The sequence below is a fragment of the Palaemon carinicauda genome, chromosome 13 (assembly GCF_036898095.1).
Source record: "Palaemon carinicauda isolate YSFRI2023 chromosome 13, ASM3689809v2, whole genome shotgun sequence".
Taxonomy (NCBI): domain Eukaryota; kingdom Metazoa; phylum Arthropoda; class Malacostraca; order Decapoda; family Palaemonidae; genus Palaemon; species Palaemon carinicauda.
The window spans coordinates 27,626,002-27,638,033 of NC_090737.1; the positions used below are offsets into that span (position 1 = coordinate 27,626,002).

Below are 12,032 nucleotides of genomic sequence, written 5' to 3' on the forward strand. Positions count from 1 at the left end.
GTCTTCACCCAAGATTTCTATCTGCTCCAGTAGAAGACTTGCGTTTTTTTCCCCGAAGGAAATCTTTGAAAATATTAGAAAAAAAAAATCAAATTAATATAACAAGTAATCTCGTACCGAGTTCCGCCATTTTGTTTTAGTCTCTGAAAAATGTTAAAGATTTGAGAACTGAAAAAAAATTACTAATTTATATTTTTATTTACTTTCCTTTTCTCTATCGAAAGATGTTTATTTCAGTTTTTTTTTGTTATTTCATATGAAAAATAAAAGTCATTCCATTATTATTATTATTATTATTATTCTGACGTTTATTAAGCTTATATATATATATACATATATATATATATATATATATATATACACATATATTATGATCATCATCATCAGTCGTTACTAGTTCATTTCATGATAAAGGCTTCAGACATGTCTCCATTCTCGTCTGTTTATGGCCATTCTATGTCAATCTATACCTGCAGGTTTTCATATTTCGTCAATCCCTTGTCTTCTATTCCTTTCAGTGATTCTTTTGCAATTACTAGGAACCCATTCTTATATTCCTAATGTCCATCTATTATTTGTCCTTCTCATCATGATATGTCCTTCCCATGTCCATCTCTTTTTCTTGCGCTAGAATACCCTATAGTTTAGTTTACTCTCGTGTGTGTATATATATATATATATATATATATATATATATATATATATATATATATATATGTATATGTATATATATATATATATATATATATATATATATATATACATATATACTGTATATATATATATATATATATATATATATATATATATATATATATATACTGAATAGATTATATTACCAACTGCAACAAATACAGCCATTTATAGTCAACTGCATGACAAAAGCCTCAGACATGTCCATATTCATCGTCATAGTGGCTACTGCAGATTGGTGATGGTGGGATACTTTATTCTGATTGCTTATAACAAACCAACTTAGTAAGGGTGATGTTGACTAGTCCGGGTCAAGCTATCTCCACTGGAATAGGAATATATATATATATATATATATATATATATATATATATATATATATATATAGATAGATAGATAGATAGATAGATAGATAGATATATATATATATATATATATATATATATATATATATATATATATATATATCTTGTGTGTCTCCTCATTATGGACGGAACGTCCTATCACGAAAATTGGGTTAATGAGAGAGAGAGAGAGAGAGAGAGAGAGAGAGAGAGAGAGAGAGAGAGAGAGAGATACATTGTGTTATATCAGTAGGAAACCACTCTTCATTATCCATCTTTGAGTTTTGAGATTTAAGAATAAATTTTTACCTCTGCCAACGGAGTTGGGAGGAGATTATGTTCCCACCCCTGTTTGTCCGTTTGTGTGTTTGTTTGTTTGTGAACAACTTCCTGGGCACAATTTTATTCATAGGGTGGTGAAACTTTCACGGATTAATTGTTATGTTCAGACATGGAAGGCATTCAATTTTGAAATGCCGAGGTCAAAGGTCAAGGCTGAGCAAAAGGTCAACCGAATTAACCCTAACCATATTCGAAAATGGTCATCACACGAACTTCAATTACGTCTACGTCCTAAATTGATTCTGAGAAAATCAAGCTGTGTTTGAGAGGACTGCACTCTCGGAGTGCTTATCTAGTTATTATTATTATTATTATTATTATTATTATTATTATTATTATTACTATAATTATTGTAGGTGGTGGTGTTATTACTTGCTAAGCTACTACCCAAGTTATAAAAGCAGGATGCTTAAGCCCAGGGGTTCCAACAATGAAAATACCCCAGTGAGGAGAGGAAAAAAGGAAAAGAAAATATTTCAAGAAGAGTAACAACATTGAAATAGATATCTCCTGTATAAACTATAAAAACTTTAACAAAACAAGAAAAAAAGAAATAAGATAGAATAGTGTGTTCGAGTGTACCCTGAAGCAAGATAACTCTAACCTAATACACTGGAAGACCGTGGTACAGAGGCTATGGCACTTCCCAAGACTAGAGAACAATGGTTTGATTTTTGAGTGACCTAGAAAAGCTGCTTGCCATAGCTAACGAGTCTTCTACCCTTACCAAGAGGAAAGTAGCCACTGAACAATGACAGTGCAGTAGTAAACCCCTTGAGTGAAGAAGAATGGTTTGGTAATATCAGCACTCTCAGGTGTATGAGGGCAGAGGTGAATATTTAAAGAATAGGCCACACTATTCAGTGTGTAGGCAAAGGGAAAATGAACCGTAACCAGATAGAAGGATCCTTCCTTATTCTATCCATAGTATCGCTCCTCCTCCAAAACCTGTTCACCCCCCTCCCTTGCTTCTCATTCAACATTTTTCATTCTTTTCTCTCCCTCTTTTATCATTTCCATGTTCTGTCTCCTCCCTTTCCTCCCCTACCGCCTCCCCCCGCCCTGTTATCATTCTCCCATTCTTTTTAACAAGACAGTCGCTTGTCAATTAATGGAAGGGTATCGGAAGACAACCTTTAACACAAATGTCCAAAGAGTGAGAGAAGGTATTTCTCCCTTGTTTCTCCCCTTCTCCTAACGCCCGCCCCCCTCCCTCTCTTCCACCAACGGGAGGGAGGCGGATCGGAGATCATAGAGAAATTCTTTGGAAAAATTTCTCGAAGAGAAAAATTCCCAAGTATTTGTTTACCCTCATCAAAAACTTTGTCGATTGGTGGAGGTTATTATTATTATTATTATTATTATTATTATTATTATTATTATTATTATTATTTTTATTATTATAATTATTATTATTATTATTATTATTATTATTATTATTATTATTATTAATGATTATATTATGATCATCATCATAATAGTTTGTATTTATGTGGATGTGGTAATATTCTGGTTAATGTAATTCATGTACATGTTAAGTTGGATAAATATTGGGAATTGTATTTGGTAATATTGTAACTTTTGGACAATTCGAAATTACTGAGAACATGTTGCTTTAGTTAGAAGCGGCATTTGTAGTACTGTCGGATTGTTCCAAGGATAGGAGACTGTCGCAAAATTCTCCCGTCCTTGGGATTTTCTTAGTTGTACTTTTCACCGCCTCAGTTTTCATTGTTGTGATTATTGTAGTGTAATTGCCATTCGTGATTGACATATCCTTCGTGTCATAGGATGCAGTGTTACTTTTTGTGTAAATTATAATTAGCTGGTTCTGCATTTTTTATGAAATTTTATTAGTAAACTTTGCATTAATGTTCGTATTGTCATTGTATTCGGGGACATAATGAGGATACGGGCACGAGAAATTATAATGGTCTGATACTGAAAATCCTTCAAGCAAGTTCTTTGTTGGTGCTGGGAAGCAGTGCAGGACGGTGTTATGACTGACAAGTGTCGGTGGCAGTGTATAGACGGATGGCGTATTCAATTAATTACCATGGCTAAGAATGGGCGGTCACATTGTAAGTTGAGCGGGTATGCATTTGTCGTGTACTGTTCATTTTGCATTATTATTCATTGCACTATTACTATGTATTATTGTTAATGTATTATATATCAAATGTGATGTTATTAAATGTATGGTTGTTAAATATGGTGGAAAATTGTTTGGGATACCTATTTATATTGTCATGCTTTACAGGCTGAATCAGATCAATAAAAGATACAGCAAGGCAGCCCGAGTTGTTATATATCCTGCAATACAATTCAGCAATATCGCAGAGCAGCCATGGAGGAACTGAAGAGGGAACGCACCACAGCCAAGAGGAGGTTCAATCGGAAGGTTGGATTATTCAAGGATGCACAGAGAAGAGGAGACTCGATAGAAACATTGGAAGTGTTGTACACTGAGGTTAGTGAGTGTTTCGAAAAGGTTGATGTTATCAATGAACAAATGATAGAACAATTAAAGGTTGGCGAATCTTGTCAGGAATATGAGGAATATATACAGGAATTGGAAACTATAAAATATTCATTACTTGGCGTGATAAAGGGAAAGACAAAAGTGAAAAATAATACTGTGCTTGCCTTGAAAAAACTTGAGCCTCCCAAATTTAGTGGTTCAGTGAGAGCATTTCCTGCCTTTGTAAGAGATTATGAAAGACTAGTTGTGTCACAACATGGGAAAGACCCGTACGTACTTAGAATATCATTAGAAGGGGAACCGAGGAGGCTTGTGGAGGATATAGATGATTATAAACGAATGTGGGATAGACTAAATGAAGCATACGGTAATGAAGGAAAACTGATCGATGCGATATTAGGAGATATAAGGGCATATAAACCGCTTAATGATAGTGATGACAGAAAGTTAATTAATCTAATCAATACAGTAGAAAAGGTGTGGTTAGATGTAAGTAATTTAAACTTGACTACAGAACTGGAGAATACTACTGTACTTACCCAAGTAGAAAGATTGCTGCCGTCGGTGTTAAAAAGAGAATGGGCCATTAAAGTGCAGGAATTAAATTCGGACAAATTTAAGAATTTGGTTACATTTCTGACAGATCATCGCAAAGCTCTGGAGTATTTACAAGATAATTCAAGAAGTGGTGCGACTAAGGTAACAGTACATACTGTGGAAAGGGAATTTGATAAGGAAAAGGAATTAGCAGAAGCTATAAAATTGTTGACTATAGGACAAGAGAAACTTCAAAATCAATTGTCTGAATGTTTAACCAGTTTATATCACATTAGCGAAGGAAAAAAAATAGGTGGAATTAATAGAACAAGGTATAACAGTGATCAGATAAGAAAAAATTGTCCTGTCCATGATAGTGAATCTCATGAATTGAAGGATTGTATGACATTTAAGCAATGGTCAGCTGAAAATCAGATGGACTTTTTAAGAAAAAAGGGAGTTTGCTACGCCTGTCTCCGAACGGGACATTTCTCCAGAAATTGTGAGAAAAGATTTCCATGTAGGGTAAAAGTAAATGGTGAGGTGTGTGGTAAACATCATCATTCAAGTTTACACACACTATTTAACAATCCAAATAATTCAACAATTGATGCCACAAGTAACTATTTAAGTAAAAAAGGTGCAATTCTGATGACTGGGTTTGTTAACAGTGAAGGGAAGTCTATCCCCACGTTGTATGATGCAGGAAGTAACATTAGTTTAATTACATTTAGAATGGCAAGGAAACTAGGACTCAAAGGTATTCCTATACAATTATCTATGACTAAAGTTGGTGATCACACAGAGGAGTTGGATAGTTGTGTTTATGAAGTATCATTAAAGGATCAAGCAGGAATAGAAAAACTTATAGAAGTTTGTGGCGTGTCTGAAATAACTGCTGTTCATCATCATATGGATTTGGGAGAAATAGCAAGGAAACTGGGAGTACAGGAGAAACACCTTCAAAGGCCAGAGGGACGTATAGAGCTGCTAATAGGATCAGATTACTGTACTTTATTGCCACAAGTCATAAAAACAGTAGATAATATTCAATTATTGTCCAATGATTTTGGACTCTGCATTAGGGGTAGATTTGATGAGAAGGAAGGTGAAAAGAAGTACTGTGTTCAAATTAATCATATAAGCTACGATGACACTGCTGATTGGCATTTCAGGGCTAAACCAAATGTGGGTAAATTAGTGGAGAATTATTTCTTGGATGAAAGTTTGGGAACGGAGTGTATCCCAAAATGTGGAGGTTGCAAATGCGGAGAATGTTCAGTAAAGGGAAATTTAACTATTAGGGAAGAGAGAGAACTCAAACTCATTGAAGATGGATTAACTTATGATGAAGAAAACATGTGCTGGATATCTAAGTATCCTTGGATTTCTGACCCTTCTAAACTGCCAAATAATTTTCCAATGGCTTATGCTAGATTGAAGGCTACCGAAAAGAGACTGAAAAGGCTGGGAGCAACACAATGCACAAAATATCAAGAACAAATTCAAGACATGTTGGATCGAGGGGTAGCGGAAAAATTATTGAAGTCAGAGCTGGATTATAAGGGTCCAATCTTCTACTTACCCCACCATGCAGTTTATAAAACAGATTCCTCATCAACCCCAGTGAGAATAGTATTTGATGCTGCAGCATCATATCAAGGCATATCTCTGAATGACCTACTTGCAAAGGGACCTGATGTAATTAATAACCTATTGGGAATACTATTACGATTCAGGGAAGGAAAGATAGGCGTGGTTGGTGATATTAAAAAGATGTACAATACTGTAAAACTTTCAGAAGAGGATATGCATACTCACAGGTTTTTATGGAGAAACTTTGAGTTAGAAAGAGATCCTAGTCATTATAAATTGAAGACTGTTACATTTGGGGATAAACCCTCAGGATCTATTGCAATGATGGCACTTCGTAAAACTGCAGAAATTAATAATTGCTTTCCGCTAGCATCCAAGATGATAGTAGAGGACTCTTATGTTGATGACATCATCAGTAGTGTTAACTCGAAGGATTGTGCAATGAAAAGGATTAAAGAAGTAGAAGAAGTATTAAGATTGGGAGGATTTCAGATTAAATACTGGGTTTTATCGGGAGAGGATAAGGATAATAATGCTAGGGTTTTAAATACTGAACAGGAAAAGGTTTTGGGTTTAAGTTGGAAACCTAAACTGGATACTTTCTCATATAGGGTCAAACTCAATTTCTCAAAAAAAACCTGTGAAGGTAGAATAGAGTCGGATGTGAACTGTGATAATTTTGAGAGTTGTATGCCACCTCTGTTGACTAAGAGAAGTGTACTATCACAATTTGCAAAGCTGTATGATCCCTTGGGACTCTTAACACCATTCACACTGAAGACAAAGTTATTGATGCGTTCTATCATTGTAGAAATTAATGAGGGACATTCAAGGGGATGGGATGATCCTATTAGTGATACCTTATACTCTGAAGCTAAAAATTTGTTTAGGGAAATGTTTGAAATTGAAAATATCTGTTTTAGTAGGTGTGTAAGGCCTGCAGACGTAATTAAAGACCCAGAGTTGATCATTTTTTGTGATAGTAGTATAAAAGCGTATGGAGCTGTAGCATATGTTAGATGGGAAAAGCAAGATGGTAATTATTATGTAAACCTTCTTTGTTCAAAGAATAGAATAGCGCCTATGAAACAAATCAGTATACCACGATTAGAACTGTGTGCTGCTGTTTTAGCATCGAGATTGAGGGCAACCGTTGAAATCAATATGAGATACAAATTCTCTAAGGTAATCCACATCACTGACAGTGAGATAGTAAGAGCACAGATCCAGAAGGAATCCCACCAGTTTAATTCCTTTGTTGGAATTAGGGTTGCAGAAATTCAGTCCAAAACTGAACCCATAGAATGGTTTTGGGTATCTTCCAAGGAAAACAACGCTGATTTGACTACTAGGAAATGTAACCCCAGAGAATTAGATACAGAATCTGTTTGGCAAAAGGGTCCAGAATTCCTGTATCAAGATTCCTCGGAATGGCCTGTAAAACAGAGTACAGTATCGGATCTTCCTGATGTTGTTTTCGCAAGAGTGGCCTTAAATGAAGGAGAAATTAATTCAAGTAGCCAGGTGATTGATATCCAAAGATTTAGCAATATGAAAAGACTGTTATCAGTGATGGCTAGAATTATTAGTGCAATAAAGAAAAAATCGTTTAAGGCTATATTGTGCGATCCTAGTACAGAAGAGATACAGCAAGCTGAGTTGTATTTCGTCAAAAACGCTCAAGCAAGTTTGCCACAAGACTGGGAAAAGAGGTATAGACGTTTAGGACCAGTTTCGAGAGAGGATGGCATAGTCACCGTGGGTAGCAGGATGTCCAAATGGTTGAAGGACAATTGGGATCAGAATCAGTTTATACTTCTCCCATCAAAGCACCCATTCTCTTTAATATACCTGTCTCACATACATCAAAAGGATCACAGTGGAGTTGAATCAAGTCTTGCTAGAGCTCAAGTGAAATATTGGATATTGGGAGCAAGGAAAACAATGAAATCTATTAGAAAACAGTGTGTAGTATGTCGAAGAATTGACAAGATCTGTACATCACAAGCTATGGGAGAGTTGCCAAAAGAGAGACTTGAACCATGTCCTCCATGGCATAATGTTAGCCTAGATCTTTTTGGCCCTTTCTGGGTTTGTGATACTGTAAAAAGAAGAGTGAAAAGGAAAATATTTGGAGTAATTTTTAATTGCATGGTTACAAGGGCTGTACATTTGGACATTTCTGAGGGTTATGATACTCAAAACTTTCTTACTGTACTGAAAAGGTTCACATGTCTAAGAGGATTTCCAAAGAAGCTTTACAGTGATAATGGTACGCAGTTGGTGTCTGCTAACAAGGAGTTGAGAGAAATGGTTACTCAGTGGAATAAAGGTTTAGTGTTTAACTTTGGAAAATTTGAAGGTTTAACCTGGGTATTTAATAAATCTGCTGATGCCCCATGGGAAAACGCTTGTAGCGAGTCGTTAATTAGACTGGTGAAGAGGTCACTCACCAGAATCATAGGTGAATCAGTCATATCTTTTGGGGAACTACAATCTGTAATGTATGAAGTTGCCAATTTGTTGAATGAACGGTCTATTGGGTTTAAACCAGGGGAAAACTTTACCGAAGGGACTGTGTTAAGACCTAATGATTTACTATTGGGTCGATCTACCATCGAAGCTCCTTGTGGATTTTGGAATGAGAGAGTTAATTTTAATAAGTCATATGCATTTAAGATGAAAATAGTAGATTTGTTTTGGAATAAATGGATGAAAAATTATTTTCCAACTCTTATTGTAAGACAAAAATGGCATGTCAATGTAAGAAGTGTAATGAAGGGTGATATTGTACTTGTTAATGACCAAAATGCATTGAGAGGAGAATGGAAATTAGCACAAGTGGTAGAAGGGATGCAGGGAAGAGATGGAAAAACAAGGGATGTGATACTCAGATATAAGATAAATAAGTTTGGAAATCGGTATTTGGGAGAACCTGATAAACTAATGACCAGATCGGTGCATAAATTAGTGGTGATACTTCCGGTGGAAGAACAGTAGACTTAAGTGGCATTAATCTGTTGTGGGGGGAGTATATTATGATCATCATCATAATAGTTTGTATTTATGTGGATGTGGTAATATTCTGGTTAATGTAATTCATGTACATGTTAAGTTGGATAAATATTGGGAATTGTATTTGGTAATATTGTAACTTTTGGACAATTCGAAATTACTGAGAACATGTTGCTTTAGTTAGAAGCGGCATTTGTAGTACTGTCGGATTGTTCCAAGGATAGGAGACTGTCGCAAAATTCTCCCGTCCTTGGGATTTTCTTAGTTGTACTTTTCACCGCCTCAGTTTTCATTGTTGTGATTATTGTAGTGTAATTGCCATTCGTGATTGACATATCCTTCGTGTCATAGGATGCAGTGTTACTTTTTGTGTAAATTATAATTAGCTGGTTCTGCATTTTTTATGAAATTTTATTAGTAAACTTTGCATTAATGTTCGTATTGTCATTGTATTCGGGGACATAATGAGGATACGGGCACGAGAAATTATAATGGTCTGATACTGAAAATCCTTCAAGCAAGTTCTTTGTTGGTGCTGGGAAGCAGTGCAGGACGGTGTTATGACTGACAAGTGTCGGTGGCAGTGTATAGACGGATGGCGTATTCAATTAATTACCATGGCTAAGAATGGGCGGTCACATTGTAAGTTGAGCGGGTATGCATTTGTCGTGTACTGTTCATTTTGCATTATTATTCATTGCACTATTACTATGTATTATTGTTAATGTATTATATATCAAATGTGATGTTATTAAATGTATGGTTGTTAAATATGGTGGAAAATTGTTTGGGATACCTATTTATATTGTCATGCTTTACAGGCTGAATCAGATCAATAAAAGATACAGCAAGGCAGCCCGAGTTGTTATATATCCTGCAATACAATGATAATGTTTTTATTATTATTATTATTATTATTAGTAGTAGTAGTAGTAGTAGTAGTATTGTTATTAGTATTATTAATGATGATGTTTTTATTATTATTATTATTATTATTATTATTATTATTATTATTACTGATTCGTAGAGGGAATGAAAAAAAAATATTTAAAATTGATACTCATATCAATTGATTGCGCAAGTTAATAGCTTAGGGTAATTAATGAAAGACATTTAATTATTGAAAAATATTTGGTTTGATGTATATTTTTTTTAATTTTAATGCAATATATATACTGTATATGTTTGTATACTCTATGTATACACGCACATATATATCGATGTATATATATATATATATATATATATATATATATATATATACATATATATATATATATATATATATATATATATATATATATATATCTATATATATATATATATATATATATATGTATGTATATATATATATTCATATATATATATATATATATATATATATATATATATATATATATATATAAACATATAGATATATAAATATATATATATATATATATATATATATATATATATATATGAATCCGAGAAAGAGAAGTAATTAATAAAAGATATTTAGTTACGCATTAAATATTTCTTTTCCTATATAATTTGTTAATTTGAATGTAATTTATATATGTGTCTATATAGTGTATATATATATATACATACATACATATATATATATATATATATATATATATATATATATATATATATATATATATATATATGTATATATGTGTGTGTGTGAGAGAGAGAGAGAGAGAGAGAGAGAGAGAGAGAGAGGGAGAGAGAGAGAGAGAGATTTCACTTTCACATTTTATGAGAGGACGAAAGAATATTTTAATGATATCAGTCGTAAATGTAAACTATCTTTTTGTTTACATTGGTAATCTCAGTGCTCTCAGGTGTATGAGGGCAGAGGTGAATATTTAAAGAATAGGCCACACTATTCAGTGTGTGTAGGCAAATGGGAAAATGAACCGTAACCAGAGAGAAGGATCCTTCCTTATTCTATCCATAGTATCGCTCCTCCTCCAAAACCTGTTCACCCCCCTCCCTTGCTTTTCATTCAACATTTTCTATTCTTTTTCTCTCCCTCTTTTATCATTTCCATGTTCTGTCCCCTCCCTTTCCTCCCCTACCGCCTCTCCCCCTGTTATCATTCTCCCATTCTTTTTAACAAGACAGTCGCTTGTCAATTAATGGAAGGGTATCGGAAGACGAACCTTTAACACAAAGGTCCAAAGAGTGAGAGAAGGTATTTCTAGAAAAGGGGGAAGCTTTGTTGACCCCCTTCATTTTACCCTTTTCATCCGTCTCCCTTGTCTCTCCCCTTCTCCTAACGCCCCCCCCCCTTCCCCCTCTTCCACCAACAGGAGGGAGGCGGATCAGAGATCAAAGAGAAATTCTCTGGAAAAATTTCTCGAGGAGAAAAATTCCCAAGTATTTGTTTACCCTCATCAAAAACTTTGTCGATTGGTGGAGTTATCTTTTACTTTATAAATTTAATTGAGTGATTGATTGATTGATATCTGGTTTAGCAACATCTGAGGTAATTTATGTTATTTATTGTTATTCATCTCAACGCTTCATCTTTTGCTAATGAGTTTTTTTTATTTTAATTCTTTTGAGCTGTTCAATGTATGGATGTTCTCCATTTCCTGTTATTAAGTTTTTTAGTTCACGTTTGATACGAGATTTAGAGTACTGAGGAAAGACGAGCAATTGCCTCGGAGGTCTTAAAGAATAAGAGTTATAATTAGGAAGGTTTTATGGTCAGACCGTTTGATAAATAATGTAAAATGAAGGGAACTTTGAAGCATAGATAGATTTATGTGAATCATGTTGAATAAACAGCTTTTTACCTTTACATATATCTATTATTATTATTATTATCATTATTATTATTATTATTATTATTATTATTATTATTACTATTATTATTATTATTACTTGCTTACTTACTTACGAAGCTGCAAGCCTAGTTAGAAAATCAAAATGCTATAAGCCCAGGGGCTCCAACATGGAAAACAGCCCAATGAAGAAAGAAAACAAGGAAATAAGAGAATTAATTAATTAATAATTAAAATGAAATA

The 12,032-nt window shown here is 34.0% G+C and overlaps 1 protein-coding gene across 1 annotated transcript; it reads left to right on the forward strand.

Annotated features, from left to right (window-relative positions):
* The first annotated feature begins 2,836 nt into the window (after window positions 1-2,836).
* LOC137651475 (uncharacterized) lies at window positions 2,837-8,994 on the forward strand. The gene is made up of 2 exons (XM_068384699.1): window positions 2,837-3,460; window positions 3,640-8,994. Exon 2 carries the CDS (start codon window positions 3,727-3,729, stop codon window positions 8,992-8,994), a length of 5,268 nt encoding a protein of 1,755 aa, XP_068240800.1. The 5' UTR covers window positions 2,837-3,460; window positions 3,640-3,726.
* The last annotated feature ends 3,038 nt before the right edge of the window (window positions 8,995-12,032 follow it).

Coding starts and splice junctions, on each gene's coding strand:
- LOC137651475 (XM_068384699.1), top strand. CDS start 3,727: ATGGAGGAACTGAAGAGGGAACGCACCACAGCCAAGAGGAGGTTCAAT.